At 31.0% G+C, this 18,256-nt stretch overlaps 2 protein-coding genes across 2 annotated transcripts; one reads left to right on the forward strand and one right to left on the reverse strand.

Moving 5' to 3' along the window:
• The first annotated feature begins 364 nt into the window (after positions 1 to 364).
• On the forward strand, positions 365 to 2,142 carry LOC132304876 (23.5 kDa heat shock protein, mitochondrial-like). The gene is made up of 2 exons (XM_059802581.1): positions 365 to 551; positions 1,985 to 2,142. Exons 1-2 carry the CDS (start codon positions 365 to 367, stop codon positions 2,140 to 2,142), a joined length of 345 nt encoding a protein of 114 aa, XP_059658564.1.
• A 10,349-nt stretch (positions 2,143 to 12,491) lies between these two features.
• LOC132303079 (E3 ubiquitin-protein ligase BOI-like) lies at positions 12,492 to 17,288 on the reverse strand. The gene is made up of 5 exons (XM_059800156.1): positions 16,969 to 17,288; positions 16,777 to 16,828; positions 14,519 to 14,702; positions 13,473 to 13,834; positions 12,492 to 13,188 (listed from the first exon to the last, which is right to left on the reverse strand). The coding sequence occupies exons 3-5, from the start codon at positions 14,622 to 14,624 to the stop codon at positions 12,649 to 12,651; spliced, it is 1,008 nt and encodes a 335-aa protein (XP_059656139.1). The 5' UTR covers positions 14,625 to 14,702; positions 16,777 to 16,828; positions 16,969 to 17,288; the 3' UTR covers positions 12,492 to 12,648.
• Between the last annotated feature and the right edge of the window lie 968 nt (positions 17,289 to 18,256).

The following is an 18,256-nucleotide window of genomic DNA, read 5'->3' on the forward strand; positions in this document are numbered from 1 at the left end:
ATCCTTTGTGTACCCTTGGTAAAATGAATATACTTCTTCATGTGAATTAAATTCCATACCATTATAAGGTCCCAATTCTTTTTCCCTTCCGTCATGTTTTTCACCATATATCATATTTTTAGTTGCACTTAAAACATTCTCGTTAATACATTCCTTATAGGCTATATTCAAATCAATATTTGGATCCATGATTACCTAATATAAGAGAAAAAGAACCCTTCAAATTATGTAATTAAGGTTTTTTTTTTTTTGTCAACATGAAATTTACCTCTAAAAAAACTAATGAGTACAGAACAAAAAAAAAATAAAACATACCTCTAAACAAATTCGTGGGAAGTGGATGAAAAGACTGAGACGTCCGCAAATGAAGATTAAGCAAAGTAGAGACTTTCAGTATGCCTCAGAATCTGCTAAATCAGAAAAAATCGGATTGGACGAATGGCCCGGTCAACTCAGTGAGCCGGCACGGCACGAATGGTGGTTCACTGGATTGATTGAAAGGATTCGCGTTCAGCAGTGGACTGAGTTTGATGATGATCGTCTTCTTCAAGGTTGTTTTTATCATATGAGATAAAAAAGGAAAGTGCAATGACCGGTTAAAGGGAAGGTGAAAAGGCAATAAGCGGTTCAGTAAGTGAAAACTCTCTTTCCAAAGTGTATGTCTTAAAACAATATAATTAAAGAAAAAAAAAATGACCCCCTGTGCCCATTCTTACGTGGGCCAATTAAAATTGTCAACTGTTTTGCAAAACTCAATTTTAACACGTCATTACTGCTTATGGTACACAATAATTTACATTTTTATCCCAAATTTTAAATGGGTCAGGCATATAAGTATAAATATTTGAGAAGTATGCACTTATGGATTCCATCTTTATTTTTAATTGCAATAACAAAGTGCAAATTATATTGCACCAATAGGGATGGCAACGGATTGGTTTGGGGTGGGAGCCTCTTCCCGTTTAGGTTTATCGTTCAGTCTTCGTTTAAAATCGTTTAACAGACAACCCTTGTGCCTATTTAAGTTCCCTCTCTCCATGCCGTTTAAATTCTAATACAATTATTACTGCTTTTAAAATTTTATACTCACATTTTTAAAACCTCAAATTCATGGATGTAAATCAAATAAACACTCATCCAAAATCTACAAAATTATAGCAAATTAACAAGAAAAATATTAACATTTTTTTCAACAAAAAGGATAATTTTGTATATAACAAAAGGTAAAAGAATACTTATTGAAAAAAAGGTTCAAGAATATAATAGTAAATTTATAATATAAACGTGCGAGGCATCCTTCCCCATCTCTGCCTGTACACACGCAAATTTTCAATTCTAAAATTTGTTCCTGTTCAAAATTTAAAAATCGGACTTTCAAAATTGTTTTAAACAGAATTAGACGAGCTTATACCGACTAATGAAAAGGGGTATTTGGAACACATACATTTAGTATTAACCAACAGCTCGTAAAAAATCAATTGAAATTAATACTATTTCTTATCCTTTTTAACTATGCATAAGAAATAAAAAACTAAAAAAATAAAATAACTTAAGAAGTTAGTAAGTCTCCCGTAAACGAAATTGAATTAAACAATAATTGGAAAATTATTTAATTTAGTGTACAACTAATTGATAAGAATTTGGCTCAATATTCAACAATCAAACATACTCGTGAAAATGACGATGCTACAAAATTTTTACAGAGTCAATAGTGGCATTCCTAACCCTTTTAGCTACCCCCTTCTTGAAACCCTACCCGTTAATCAGTTGATCAAGTTGTTTGTTTGCTCGTTTGGCCTCAAATCTGAATCCACCATGTTGCAATATGGCTTCATTCATTACAAAACCCCCAACGGTAACCAGCAGACATATATATATATATATATATTGATTAAAATTTTGAATTGAACTGATAATAGGTTGTAAGATGATGAACTCATTCCTAGCAAGCTTGATTTGCTTGGTGATGAAGTTGATTCTTAAGGAGGAGGTCACATGAAGTACATTGGGTCGATTCTGTTCCCAAAAGGCCAATACAAGATATACGTCATCCAGGCTCAGATGAGGAATAATGTTCTCAAGCTTGTCATTCTCAAGGTCAAATTTGAGGAAAGGAATGATGTGACCACCATCAATGTCTAACACTTGAACCCAGCATGGAGTTAGTATTTTAGTTTAGGGGGCACAATTTTAAGAAGAATATATATATATATATATAAGAGTCGAAGGGAAAAAAAGTAAGAAAAAAAAATATTAAAAATGACAATTTAAAAAAGAAACAATTAAAATTTAATTTATCAAGTAAAACTTAACTTTTTTTTTAAGGAATTTGAAAAGTAAGTTAGAAAAAACTAAAAAAATAAGAAATAATTTTAAAATCTAAAAATTTCAGGGGTATTATATAAAAAAATTCCATATATATATATGTATAAAATATAATTTTTTTTTTTTTTTATATGTATAGTGGGCGGGCCAGGCCAGAGGCATGTGCCCCATGGGCATACCCGGGCTCCACCACTGGTTGAACCTTGATCGTCATCATCATCATGGACAATATTGGTATGATGAATTTTCAGCAGGAAAGACATGCTCAAAACCCAGTACGAGCTTCTCATTCTCAAGAATGAAAGATAGATGATATGATAGAACGGATTTCTTAAAGGTTTGAGGTCAAGTGAATTTTCACGCAAATTTTTACTTTTAAAATTTGTTCATGTTAAAGATCCTCAAACCGGACTTTCAAAATCATTTTAAACAGAACCAGACGAACATAACTACCATTGGAAAGGGGGGTGTGGTTATTCCTGTTCTCCAAATGTAGCAATAATAATAATATTATTATTATATATATATACACAAGTAAATGCATACACGTATTAAGCACCAACTCGTAAAAAAAAATAATTAATATTGATATATAAAAAAATTAATTAATATTGATATATATATATTTTTATCCTTTTTGACTCTACATACAAAAAAATAAATAAATAAATAAAACTAACTCTTAAAAAGTATTAATTCTTTCATTTTTCTTCAAATTCTTATTGGTTATAAAATTTATTTTTTAACGAGAAAAAGTAAGAAGATAAAGAGATAATTTTGATCAGTTAGAGAGTAATTACCAAATCCCCTCAAATTCCTCTATTTTTATCCGGATTTGTATAGATTATAAAATTTCTGTAAAATAAGTTAGAGAACAGTTATCAAATCCCTTCAAATTCTCCATGGATTTGTTTAGGTTATAAAATTGAGAAAATTATATTTTGATGACCAAAATTAAACATAATTATTTTATAGTAACCTTAAAGTCAAGAAAAGGTGAATAGTGACCAATATTAAAACTTAATTGATATTAAGTGACCATTTTGAGGATAATTTAGTCAAAAACACTTAAATGTTTGATAAATATTTTAAAAATAAATTTTAGATAGACAAAATTGTCATCAAATACAAATAATAAGTCAACGTTTTTTCTAATCCAACCTTTTCTTTTTTCCTTTTTAGTTTACAATTTATCAATTTAAAAAATTAAGATTTCTTTATCAATATTATCTATTTTCCACCGTTTATCTACCAATGAACGCTTATAACATTTACAGTGGCAAATCATACTTCTAAAACACCCATTAACAGTTGGCAAAATTATGAAATTAATCAATAATGGTCATTATTTCTTAAACTATAATTAAGTAGTATTAATTAAAAAATTCATAAAAATTACAATCTTATATAGATCTCTCACAAATCAACTCGTAAAGTACAATAACTGTACCTTGAAAATAATGAATAAGAATAAAATTTACAATTTTCTAGTCCTGTCTCTTAGAACCTTGAAGAAAACGATGTAGAACATTCGTCCTCAGTTTTCTCCCATCTTAGTCTTCTTTTCAGAGACTCACCCTAATAATCTGTCGTCTTTTTGTTAATCAATTTAAGTAAGTGTTTATTTAGGTTAATTTAGAGGGTAAATTTGTTTACTTACATAATAATATATTATAAGAAGACTATTTAGGTAATAAACCATCAAATGGTCACTTAATATCAATTAAGTCAATATTGGTCACTATTCATCTTTTATTGACTTTAAGGTCACTAGAGCAATTATATTTAATTTTGGTCACCAAAATATAATTTTCCCTATAAAATTTTACTTTTTTACTTAGATATGTGAATAATATTGGTAAGTTAGAAAATCAGTCATCAACTCAGTTCTAATTAAATTGAAATTTCTTTTGGAATAAACGAAATTTCATTTAAAGTTAAATAAATTTTATTTCATTTATCTTTATTATTATGCGTGTATTTTTTTAGTCTAGATATGTGAGAGAAGTAAGAGGATAAAAGGAATAAATTTTGATAAGTTAAAGAGCAGTCACCAAATCCCCTCAAATCCTTTCATTTTTCTCCGAATTCTTATAGGTTATAAAATTTATTTTTTAATGAGAAAAAGTAAGAAGATAAAGAGATAATTTTGATAAGTTATAGAGTAATTATCAAATCTCCTCAAATCCCCTCATTTTTCTCCGGATTTGTATAGATTATAAAATTTCTCTAAGAAGATAAATGAATAATATTGCTAAGTTAGAGAAAAGTTATCAAATCCCTTCAATTTCTCCATGAATTTATATAGGTTATAAAATTTCACTTTTTTATGTAGATATGTGAATAATATTAGTAAGTTAAAAAATCAGCCATAAAATCAGTTCTAATAAAATTAAAATTTCTTTTGGAATAAACTAAAATTCATTTGAAGGTTAATAAATTTTATTTCATTTTATCGTTATTATTATGCGTGTATTTTTTTAACCTAGCTATGTGAGATAAGTAAGAGGATAAAAGGACTCAAATCCTTTCATTTTTTTCGGAATTCTTATAGGTTATAAAATTTATTTTTTTACAAGAAAAAGTAAGAAGATAAAGAGATTATTTTTACAAGTTAGAGAGTATTTACCAAATCCCCTCAAAGCCTCCTATTTTTCTCCAAATTTGTATAGATTATAAAATTTCTCTAAAAAAATAAATGAATAATAGTAGTAAGTTAGAAATTGGTTATCAAATCTCTTCAAATTCTCTATGGATTTGTATAGGTTATAAAATTTCACTTTTTTAAAGGTAGATATGTGTTGTTAGGTAGATATGTTGTGAATAATATTGGTAAATTAGAAAATCAATCATGAAATCCCTTTAAATTCTCCTAATTTGTATAAGTTATAAATTTCTTAAAGGATCCTGTCAAATCCAATTCTTTTAAAATCCCATTCATTTCAAACAACTTAAACCCATTTTCAAATCGAATTCCAAAGAAGCCCTCTCATTCCAAATGTTCATCGTCTCAATGTGATCGTCTTCGAAGCATCACAGTACATGTCTCGATACAGAGACCAACCACCTGCAGTTCGCGTCTATGTAGTGCGAAGAATCAAAGTTCGTTTCTCTCTCTCTATACACATATATATGTATGCATATTCTTTATTACCATCACTAGTCCAATGTTTGTATTGTGTCAATTGATTCTCAATGCTAGCTTCTATTGTTTAATAAATTTTTTTTAGCCTACTCTAATTGTACATTGTATTTATTTTCTGTTTAGATATAATCAGGTGTTGAACATTTAGTAGCTGGACCTTCCAAGAAAACGCCAGTAGACAATAGAAGAATAAAATGAAATATCTAGATTTGTGCAACCACTCTAGTCCAAATGGATGCTTGGATCTGAAGCGATGCTCATGCACCATAAAAAATGGTGGTGAGATAATAGAATCTGATCTAATGGTTTTAAAATTTTCTAATTCATAACGAATACCACGTTGGCGAACTCTATTCCCGCAAGAAGGAGAGCATTTGCAAGATGGGTCACACTCATAAACCATGGGTTTTGGTTTAAATTTACCATGGTTTATGAGTATGGTTGTTCTTGCAAATGCCCTTCTTCTTACAAAATAGAGTTTTCTATCGTGATATTCGATATGAATTAGACATTTTAAAGATATTTTTAAGACGGAATCAAAGGGTTGGGGTGTTCGATCACACGAGAATTTTTATGGTGCAGGGGCATTGCTTCAAATCCAAGCATTCATGGATCTAATTGCACCGAGCATTCATTGATCCAATCGCAACCAATTGGACTAGAGTCGCTGTACCTGTACAAATCTGGATATTTCATTTTGGCTGTGTAATTTAAAGCAGTGGATACTCATCATTCATGCAATTCGCTCTCTTTCCTCTTCCTAGAGAAATGTCACTTTCCAAGCAGACTTAAATTCTCTGACTTGTTCACTATTTGCCGATTCTTCTCATTACTTGTACCCTTAATTTATATGTTCTCTATTTCAAGATATTTTTCATGTATCTTGTTACCCATCATTTCTCTATGGCACTGAGGAAATTTGAATATGTCATGTGGGTACGCACAAAAATTATTTGAAGCAGGAAAGTATGTTATGCAATGATACAAAAATGGGTGTCTCTGTATGGAAGCATGTAATTGGATCTTCATTTCTTTTTCATGATTTTGTAATTCATTTTGGGCAAAATAAAGGTTTTGATTAAATCAAAATTATTTTCAGATACAACTAATCATATTTTCTGAAAATTATTTTTCTAATTTTTCAAATCAAGCAAATTTTTAATCTAAAAAATTTTAAAACGATTTTTTATTCTAATTACTTGAAAACTGTTTTGAAAAATTATCTTCACAATTGCAATTCAATTAACGCAAGTTCTATGGGATTTCGGCTGAAATTAGAGAACGTTAATATGTCATTAGGTCCTCCATATATTACGCATTCGCCATTGCATTTTTCGCTTATGGTTATTGAAATTACAATTTTGCCAGCGTGCCAACGCGCTCGAGCGTATCTTACTAGTTACTTACGATGCTCCATCGAATTATTGCTAGTCTTAAAACCATGGTTGGGCATAACAATTTAGGTCTCTTCATTTTAACACAAAAACCGGACGAGTTCCACATTGTTTGGAATCATATCTTTTTATGATTTGAAATTAGAATTGAAAAAAGATTTGAATTCTAATTAAAATGAAATTTCTTTTAAAATAAATTAAAATTCATTTAAAGGTAAATAAATTTTATTATATCTTATTTTATTTTTATTATTATCCGTGTATTTTTTTAACCTAGATATGTGAGAGAAGTAAGAAGATAAAAGGAACAAAGTTTGGTAAGTTAAGAGAGCAATCACCAAATTCCTTCAAATCCTTTCATTTTTGTCCGAGTTCTTATAGGTTATAAAATTTATTTTTCTGACGTATATATGTGAGGAGAAAAAGTAAGAAGATAAAGAGGTAATTTTGATAACCCTGCAGAATAGCTCAACTAGTCAGGCCTTGGGTTTGCTCCCCAAAGGTCACCTGTTCAGGGCCACTGGAGGCTTGTCTGGTCGTTAACTTCAGGGCCTCGTGGACGCGTAAGCTGGAGGTAATTTAAATTATAAAATTAGAGAGTAGTTATCAAATTAACTGTCAAAAAAAAAAAAAAAAAAAAAAAAGAGGAGGTAATTTTGATAAGTTAGAGAGTAGTTATCAAATCCCCTCAAATCCTCCTATTTTCTCTGGATTTGTATAAATTATAAAATTTCTCTAAGAAGATAAATGAATAATATTGGTAAGTTAGAGAATGATTATCAAATCCATTCAAATTTTCCTAGTTTTCTTTGGATTTGTATGGGTTATAAAATTTTTATTTTTTTACATAGATATGTGAATAATATTGGTAAGTTAGAGGATCAGTCATTAAATCCCTTCAAATTCTCTCATTTTTTTTGGATTTGTTTAGATTATAAATTCCTTAAGGCATTCTGTCAAATCCAATTCTTTTAAAATCCCATTCATTTCACACATCTTAAACCCATTTTCAAATATAATTCCAAAGAAATCCTCTCATTCCAAATGTTCGTAAGTCTCAATGTGATCGTCAAAGCATTCACAGTACACACGAGACATAACATCATGCCTCGGTTCAGAGACCAACCACATGCAGTTCTCGTATATACAGTGCAAAGAATCAAAGTTCGTTTCTCTCTCTATATACACATATATGTATGCATTTTCTTTATTACCATCACTAATCTAATGTTTGTAATGCGTCAATTGGATGTCATCACAAACCCCAATCAATTACCGTATGTTTCAATTTTTTAAAAAAAAAAATTCTTCAAAATTTATGTATTTCAAACGATTGAATTGTGCTCTTAATTCTTATATACACCTATGATCAGGTTGTTACCAATTTACAGTGACATCCAAAACTCTCAAATTCTTTTACCCAATTAATAACCAGGATAATGTGTATTGGATGGTTGATAGTGGACAGTAGTCTATTGTTCCATTCTCATGCATTGGTTACGGAAGTTCAATAAATTTTTTTGTACATTGTATTTATTTTCTAATTAGATACAATCAGGTGTTGAGCATTTACTTTCTAAGAAAACGCGAGTGGACAATAGAAGAACAATAAAATGAAATACCTATATTTGTGCAACCACTTTAGTCCAAATGGATGCTCGGATTTGAAGCAATGCTCATGCACCATAAAAAATGGTGGTGAAAAAATAGAATCCGGTGATCTAACAACCCTATCCATTTGATTTGGTCTTCAAAACTTCTACTTCATAACGAATACCACGTTTGCGAAAGCATCTGCAAGATGAGTCACACTCATAAACCATGAACTTTGGTTTAAATTTACCATGCTTAATGAGTGTGGTCGTTCTTGCAAATGCCCTTCTTGCATAATAGAGTTTGCCAATGGAATTGACCTTTTTAAGACCGAATCGAAACGGTGGACACCATTTTATTTCTCACCACCATTTTTTTATGGTGGTGGATCATTGCTTCAAATCCGAGCATTCATTGATGCAACCAATTGAACTAGAGTCCCTTTTCTTGACTTACCCTGCTACACGGTGGTGAATGGGCCCGTACGTGCACGTGAATCATAGGGTTTTTCTCTTCAACATCTCACTTTTGGAATGCAAAGCCACTTCCTCCAGCCATTGAAAATTACTTTTTTTTGGTATGGAGATTTTTCAAGACCATAAGGATATGGTGTTGTACAAATTTGGATATTTCCTTTTGGCTGTATAAATTAAAGCAGTGGTTTCTCATCATCCAATAGCAATTCGCTCTCTTTCCTTTCCCTAGAGAAATGTCACTTTCCAAGCAGAATTTAGATTCTTTGACTTGTTCACTATTTGCCGATCCTCTTCATTACTTGTACCCTTAATTTTTATTTCAGGATATTCTTCATGTATCTTCTTACTTACAGATCATTTCTCTATAGCACTCAGGAAATATGTCATATGTGTCTGACCCCCTTGGCCAGATTTTTTTCTTCCTGTTTAGAGACTAACAATAATTAACTCAAGGTGCAAAGTACCGCACAAAAATTATTAGAAACGGAAAAGTATGTTATGCAATGATACAAAAATGGGCGAAGACTATTACTCGATTGCAAAAAAACTCCGGAATATTTTTAGCAAAAAATCACCCTCAACATATAGTTGAGGGTTCATTTTAACAAACATCCATCTCTGTGTTTTTTTTTTTTTTTTTTAAGTCTTATACTTTAATTGTTGATTTACCGAAAAAAATAATCCTATACTTTGTTTGGTGAAGGATATTTATCATAAAGGTTCATAATTTCTTTGTTGAGGTCTGCAACTGGAAACATTTTTCATCTTTGAGTTTAAATGTTTAAAGCTAATAATATTAATGAGTAATGCTAATAACAAGTGTCGACATCGTAATCTACACATTGATGGGTTCATGTTTGATGAACTAAATCTTATCTATTTTCAAGTCCAAGTTCATGGATCACACTCAAAATTAGAGAAATGCTTTGAATTTCTAATTGTAACTACTTGGCCTAGTCATATACTATATAATCTAAATTATTTGGATGTATGCATTCAAATAAGATGTTTGTCTATAGTAAATATTATTGGTACTGATGATAGTTGACATCTTTCTATGTTATTGGATCTTCATTTCTTTTCCATGATTTTGTAATTAATTTTGTGTAAAATAAATAAATTAAGTATAAATTTTATTTCATTATATCTTTATTATTATGCGTGTATTTTTTTTAACCTAGATATGTGAGAGAAGTAAGAGGATAAAAGGAACAAATTTTGGTAAAATTTATTTTTTAACGATAAAAAGTAAGATAAAGGAATAATTTTGATTAAGTTAAAGAGTAGTTAGAAGATAAAGGGATAATTTTGATAAATTAGAGAGTAGTTACCAAATCCCCTTAAAACCCCCTATTTTTCTCCTGGATTTGTATAGATTATAAAAGTTCTAATTAAATTGAAATTTCTTTTGGAATAAAATAAAATTCATTTAAAGGTAAATAAATTTTATTTCACTTTATCTTTATTGGTATGCGTGTATGTTTTTTTAACCTAGATATGTGAGAGAAGCAAGAAGATACAAGGAACAAATTTTGGTAAGTTAGAGAGCAGTCACCAAATCTCCTCAAATCCTTTCATTTTTCTTTGAATTATTATAGGTTATAAAATTCTTTCATTTTTCTCCGAATTCTTATAGGTTATAAAATTTATTTTTTTAACGAGAAAAAGTAAGAAGATAAAAGAGATAATTTTGATAAGTTAAAGAGTAGTTACGAAATCCACTCAAATCCCCTTATTTTTCTCCGAATTTTTATAGATTATAAAATTTCTCTAAGAAGATAAATGAATAATATTGATAACTAAGAAGATAATAGGAACAAATTTTGGTAAGTTAGAGATCAGTCACTAAATCCTTTCATTTATCTCTGAATTCTTATAGGTTATAAAAATTATTTTTTAGTGAGAAAAAGTAAGAAGATAAATAGATAATTTTGATAAGTTAAAGAGTAGTAACCAAATCTCCTCAAATCCCCCTATTTTTCTCCGAATTTTTATAGATTATTAAATTTCTCTAAGAAGATAAATGAATAATATTGGTAACTAAGAGGATAATAGGAACAAATTTTGGTAAGTTAGAGAGCGGTCACCAAATCCTTTCATTTTTCTTCGAATTCTTATAGGTTATAAAATTTATTTTTTAATGAGAAAAAGTAAGAAGATAAAAGAGATAATTTTGATAGGTCTGATAGTAGTTACCATAAGAAGATAAAGAGATAATTTTGATAGGTCTGATAGTAACTCCCCTTAAATCTCCCTATTTTTCTCCGGATTTGTATATTTTATAACATTTCTCTAAGAAGATAAATGAATAATATTGGTAAGTTAGAGAACGGTTATCAAATTCCTTCAAATTCTCCATGAATTTGTATAGGTTATAAAATTACACTTTTTTACATAGATATGTGAATAATATTGGTAAGTTAGAAAATCAGTCATCAACTCAGTTCTAATTAAATTAAAATTTCTTTTGGAATAAACTAAAATTCATTTTAAGGTAAATAAATTTTATTTCATTTTATCTTTATTATTATGCGTGTATTTATTTTAAACTAGATATGTGAGAGAAGTAAGAGGTTAAAAGGACTCAAATCCTTTCATTTTTCTCGGAATTCTTATGGGTTATAAATAATAATAATAATAATAATTTTGATAAATTAGAAAGTAGTTACCAAATCCCCCTAATTTTCTCCGAATTTGTATAGATTATTAAATTTCTCTACGATAAATGAATAATATTAGTAAATTAGATAACGGTTATCAAATCCCTTCAAATTCTCAATGAATTTGTATGGGTTATAAAATATCACTTTTTAGGTAGATATGTGAATAACATTGGTAAGTTAGAAAATCAGTCATTAAATCCCATCAAATTCTCCTAATTTGTGTAAGTTATAAATTTCAAAATCCCATTCATTTCAAACATCTTAAACCCATTTTCAAATCTAATTCCAAAGAAATCCTCTCATTCCAAATGTTCGTCTCAATAACAGTGGTTTCTTCTCATCAGGTTTGTTACCAGGATAATGCTTATTGGAGGGTTGATAGTGTACAGAAATTTCTATTTTCTGATGCCATCGTAATCAGTTGAACTTGAACAAATTTGGATATTTCATTTTGGCCACGTAATTGAAAGCTGGGAGTTTCTCATCATCCATGGCAATCACAACTTTAATAGATCTCTTTTCTTTCCCTAGCAGACTTCAAGTTCTTTAGACTTGTTCACTATTTGCCGAGGGAGTTTTTATTCAGTTCAAACATATATACCAATTTCAGACATGGCTTCTTTCTTTTTGTCCAATTGTTGGTTTTTGTGAATCTTTAGTTGTTTAAGTTTTTACATTCTCTCATGGCAGATAGGTACAGTTATATAATTTTGAGTACAGGAATGAATGTGGAAAGAATGTTAACCGTATCTTTCGTTAGAACTTTAGAGCTCAAAAAGTATTTGTATACATTGATCATTGTCATATGAGGTCTTTCTTCTAGACTTTTACCTTGATGACACCAGGGTTTGATCACTCCGCCTGACTGGTTGGTTAGAAACGGATTCTACACAAATACAAAAGGAAATTACTCCCATCTCCATTTTTTGAACTTTAACAAGTCATCCACCCATATACATTTTATGATTTTAGGTACAGAGACTAAACTAATAACATATAGATAGTGGACTGGATAATTTCTTTTCAACTTTTAAAGTAGTTAGAAATTTAATTTATGACAAGTAGACCTGGATACTAGAAGTTTTCATCTCCTGGCATACAAGACAAATATTGATTAATCCATCACAATCCTTACACAAACACAAGTGTCTACAAGGCATCAACAAGATGCAGACCTCCTTGGCCTTGCATGCTCTGCAAATCATATTATCCTTCCTGAAACTAGTCTTCCCAGGCCCGCCTTGAAGGCCGAGGTGGTTGTTGGGGTTTATGTATGAAGCAGCATCATCATCGATTTCACTGTCTCCAAACCCTTCCTTCCCTTGGTCAGCACCTTGTGAAATTGCCTGCTGGAGGTTGTTTTTCAGGACTTCAACCACCGACTCGTTATATTTTGCTCTATGCTGCCAGTTTTGGGCTTCCACTGCCGCCTGCTTCATTCTCTCAGCCAGTTCTCTGTTCTTGCGGTTTATGTTCTCTATTTCAAGATCCTTTTCATGTATCTTCTTACTGATGCATTTCTCTAGAGCACTCAGGAAAGATGTCATGTGTCTCTGATTTATGTCTCTCATCCCCTTTGCCAGATTTTCTTCCTGTTTAAAGACTAACAATAATTAACTCAAGGTGCAAAGTACAGCATAAAAATGATCACACACTATTTGAAGAGGGAGAGTATGTTATGCAATGATACAAAAATTTCAATTCTTCCGGATCTTCAAGTTCCAACATAACAAAAGGAAGACTCGAATCAGAGGGAAGAGAGTACCAATGACTCACAAATAATGAGGTTAGTTATAGACACTGAAAAGTCCTCCAACATGGACATCATAATGATAGGTCACATATCCCTAATAGTTCAATTAGTGGGCAGCCATACCTGAATCTTAATATACTGATCAACTTCTTTTTCCTGCCTATTAAGCTCATTCCTAATAGTGTCACCAAAAGATAAGATGATTGGTGGTGTTGCCGTCAAATTCTCACTTGCAGAAGTGACAGAGGAGTTGCGTTCATCATCATCACATGACAGCCTTAAACCCGTCGATACAGGGTTTTGGTTTGGTATGCTTGATAGTAATAGCTTAGCTTCATCATGACAGATGTTGTTCAAGGAAATCTGACGCATCTGCTTCCTTGAGATCTCTTCTGATTCCCTGCCTCTTTTATTAGGCCGAAGCAAGGGGTTGTTGTGCTCATTTCTGAAATAATTTACTGGATCGATATTACATCCAACCGGTACTGTAACGTAGATTGCAAAAGGGTAAATATCGGATCAGTTCAACTACCAGAAAGCCAACAAGATTGTACAAAGCAAAGTGAGAACATGATCTTATTTTTGTGAAAATGCAAAGCGCAGTTATCAAGTAAAATTCTAAAGCCTCCAGAGATGTAGCTATAATTGAGGCAACCCTGAGGAGCACATTGAACCCAACTAAAAAGGAAGAAGAGATCAGCTCAGCAAGCCTGAGGTGCAAGAAAAGAAAAAATTTCTTGTTAGGATGTGTTTCTTGCAAGTCTGAAGGTTTTCTACGCCAGAAGGCAAACAATTCATGATGTATCTATCAATTCATTCATAAGAACGGGGGATTACCGAGTTCTAAATTTAACTATTTCAGCACTCTATACCTGTTCCAACAGTACGTATGAAATAAATAAAGGGAGAAATAATTCTATCGAACACTAACTAGAAGCAGAGCAAGCATGGCAAGTATCTATAAATTTTATCGACTGGTAAACCCAGACATTTACCTCATGCGGGAGCAAAATAGCTGCAGAAAAACGAAAAGAGCAAAACCCTAAGGATAGAAGGTCAATCTAATACACAATTAACACAACTACAAACATAATACAAGGACAAAAACACAATTATACACCCACAAACATAATACTTTTGATATGCTAACAAAATAAACAGAAACTCACAATTTTCGAGTAAATGCAGTTGATTTGATGCAGTAGTATGATACTGGAACGGGTTCTGATCAACGAAAATAGGAAAAACAGCATTACGGTTGTTTCCTTCTAACATTTTCCAAGAATGAAGTCTAAATCAGCACAGTTGTATTGCTTCCGAAGAATGCTGATGAAGTTACCAGCAGAAATCCATCTGTAAAAGATAAGGGAAATGTTGGATTATGAAATATATAACAAACTGAAAATGCTTCAAATTACAATGCTTATATAACAACATCCATTTAAAACGCTAAATCAAAATGAAATCTCTTAAAGTTCCGATACATCAGAGAGGCATACAAAGCCCACCAAAGTGACTAGCCTTGGGGTGTTTTTCAGTTTAGAATGATTTCAATCCAAATTTGAGAACTTAAAATCTTTTGAGGATTCATTCTGCAAAAGTAGACGTGGAGAGACATCCACATCTGATTTTTGGTCTACCACATGTACACCTAATACGTTATTCAAATTAGCAAAGTTTGTGTGCTACAGATCATTGCTTCTTGTTAGGGTGGTTATCAACGATATATTGTCCGTTGGAGGGGTTGCCTATACATAGATGACTTTTGGATTACAAAGGATGAATTTTAAGTGGCTAGTGGATCACGAAGGATGAATTTCACCGTATTAACTCAGACTATTAGAGCAGAACAATGGGCTTTGGTCTTGAAAAGCGAATTCTTTTGAGTCGGGAAAAATAAGGGAGATCATGATGAACCTCAATCGCGACATGCTCTGCATACTTATTATAGGCTTAAGGTCATAAAATGATGGGTTAAAATCATAAAACCCTCTGTACTATAAAATTATGCCATATTACCCCATGTAATAAATTGGTATCAGCAAAAAAAAAAAAAAAAACCCTGAACTATTGAAAGCTGTATCAAAACACACCCCTGCCATTAGTTTGACATTGAAAAACAAACGTAAACATCACATGGCACCCATGTGCCTCATTATCCGAGTTTAAAGATGAAAAAACCCTAAGGAAAAAAAACCTCTTGGTGTGTAATATTTATCGAAAAAAAAAAAACCTCTTATGTAATGGCTGCTGGTAATATGTAGTGTTTCATGTACTAATAAACCTCTCGATAAGTGACACATTTGAGTAAAATCAATACGTGGTATAAATTAGTTCAACATTTATTTTGCAGACATGTTGTATGCATTCAGTCAGACAATAAAGCTTGATTAACTAATATATTTCTTTACTTCCTAACCTCCCTTTGTCAAAAAATGGTATGAGTTCACAAGGGTGGTTATCTTTTCTTGTTATTTTTAAATGTGTTCCCATTCTGAGTCTTTCACTCTTTTGGGGATCATTGTACATTCTATAAAATTAAAAAGAAGTAGAAGACTAAGAAGAAATGGTTGTGTTCATGTGCAGTGAAAAGCAAAAGGGACACCTTGCTACGTCGGACACTTTTCCTATTAATAATTGGCATGCCAAACACTTCTTGACATTATTACACTTGCGTCTAAATGTGCTCTACATTCTTTATGACGCTTCCTGAACAATCCATTTTTTTAAGTTCAAATTTTAGCTAAAAACAAGTGTATTATGCCTTTTCTTTTATGAAACTTCTGTAAGATTCCTTTTCAATTTATTCTCTTTGGTTGTTCCTTGCACACAAAAACACTCATCAAAGGATCAAATCCATATAACTGACACTTAATTCTCTTTGGTTATACTTCTTCCATGTTCTTTATCTTTCTCTTTCCTTTCTTTTTTTTGCTCGTTTTGGATCATTATCTTCTTTCCCTTTTCCTAGATATTTTGCAAGCTTCACCTAACTAATTGTGTTTGACACATCAATAACTATTGCGTTTGCCACATCAGAATGAATATATATAGAGCACATTTACCACATTTACCACTTTAGAGAGTAAATCCAGAGACGAGGGCGAGTGAGTGACACAAACTTAAAAGTCCCGACTTTTACGAAAATCGAGTGCAATTCCCTGTAGCTATTCTTGTGATTTTTGTGCATAAACTTGAGAATACAAGCTCAGAGATAAGTAGGTATTAAAACAATTCTATCTGAATCCAATTTTTGATCATTGAATCATTTATTTTTCTTAAAATCTCTTCAATGTTTATATGCTTTTTTTTTTTTTGTTAAGTATCTATATTCTCTCTAATATCTTAATAGATCAGAGTAAATAAACCACAATCAACATAAAACCAATTCATGCACTGAAAACTAATAACATTAATAAAAAATTACCTCAAGATTCAATGGTTTGATTCAGGTTGAAAGACTTCAACCATGTCAGATCCTACATACAATCCCCAAATATAAGAGAGAGAGTATTATTTGAGTATTTGAACGGAGAAATAATAGTATGTATTTACAATACATACACACAATTACACATATATGCCATAGTTTTCTGGAATAGCTATATTGGACACATACACACACAGAGGGGATTTGGGTTTGAGAGGAGGAAATCAGAGCAATCGCCTAAATGAATGAAAGAGAAAGAAAGATGAAATGACATAATCCAGAAAATTGTGGTAACAAATAGAAGGGAAGGTATTGTGAATGGTAAGGTGAGTGAAATTATTGAATTGAAATAATAATTGAATGGTGTGGTGGTTACGCAAACGGACTTTTTTTGGGGGTTTGTTCAGCTTTGGAAGGTGGGGGGTTTGGAGGAGGAGCTGAACACATACACGATAACAACACGTCCGGTTTCATTGCGGGCCCCCGCCTTCGCACATCCAACACCGGCACATTTCAGGAATCACGCTAGATCATATATATACACATACTAATATTATAGTATGTGTATATTGCCTCTCCTTTTACTTTAACACCTTTGTTTACAAATTTTGTATATTTTGTTTTGATAATGCAAAAAGGGAGTCTAAAAGTGTTGTGAGGGTAGTTTTGATAAATGAATAGTGTTTTTCTATGTCCACCTAACATTTTGGTCAACTTCATTTTTATGAAATTATGAGACTTTTGACTCCATCAAATAATAAATATGAATTAATAACACCATATATATATATATATATGTGTGTAATAATCCCATTATTTTAAGAATATGCTTCATTTTGAAAATACAACACATTTATCTTTGGTTGCCTAAAATTGATTCGTTAAAATTACAATTGAAGAAGAAAAAAAAAAAAAAAAAAAAAAAAAAAAAAAAGGTTTTAATAGGTGTTGTATTCTCGAAAGTTAAAGTATTACATTCTCAAAGTAATCATGACACATTTTTAAAAATAACAAGCCGATATGTTACACAACATATTATAATGATGATATACCAGAGAAAATTCGAATCACTATCTTATATGATTAAATTTTTAAATATTTTAAAATAAAATACATAGTCTTTGAATGAATGGTGCGAGGATCATGCATAAATTGACTACCAAGACCCACTCCTTATGCTATATCTCGATGAGTGAGATAAATATATAAATTTCTAGACTAATTTTTGATATCTTATCTTACCGAGTTATTTGCCCACACCAATGATCCATCGCAATTGAAAAGTCCCCATATTTAATCACGAGTACAAAACTTTTAAGCATAATTAATTGTAATTCCTTCTAATATATAACTACACCCTCCTTTTGGTTGCCATTAATTAAAAAAGTTACTATTATATGCTAAAATTTAAAATTTGATCATATTGTCCACTTTTGTTTGTTCATGTCTTTTGATAAAACAAAATTCTTTAATGAAA

This window comes from Cornus florida, unplaced genomic scaffold (assembly GCF_030987335.1).
Source record: "Cornus florida cultivar Cherokee Brave unplaced genomic scaffold, ASM3098733v1 CherokeeBrave_3.0.0_Hap2_Chr04, whole genome shotgun sequence".
In the NCBI taxonomy this organism is placed as follows: Eukaryota; Viridiplantae; Streptophyta; class Magnoliopsida; order Cornales; family Cornaceae; genus Cornus; species Cornus florida.

Excerpts from the sequence above, each read along its gene's own strand:
- LOC132304876 (XM_059802581.1), top strand. The coding sequence starts at position 365 with ATGAAGATTAAGCAAAGTAGAGACTTTCAGTATGCCTCAGAATCTGCT. Across the intron at positions 552-1,984 it reads TGATGATCGTCTTCTTCAAG|GAGGAGGTCACATGAAGTAC; the intron begins GTTGTTTTTATC and ends TTGATTCTTAAG.
- LOC132303079 (XM_059800156.1), bottom strand. The coding sequence starts at position 14,624 with ATGTTAGAAGGAAACAACCGTAATGCTGTTTTTCCTATTTTCGTTGAT. Across the intron at positions 13,835-14,518 it reads ACTGCATTTACTCGAAAATT|TACCGGTTGGATGTAATATC; the intron begins GTGAGTTTCTGT and ends TCTACGTTACAG. Across the intron at positions 13,189-13,472 it reads ATCAGTATATTAAGATTCAG|GAAGAAAATCTGGCAAAGGG; the intron begins GTATGGCTGCCC and ends GTCTTTAAACAG.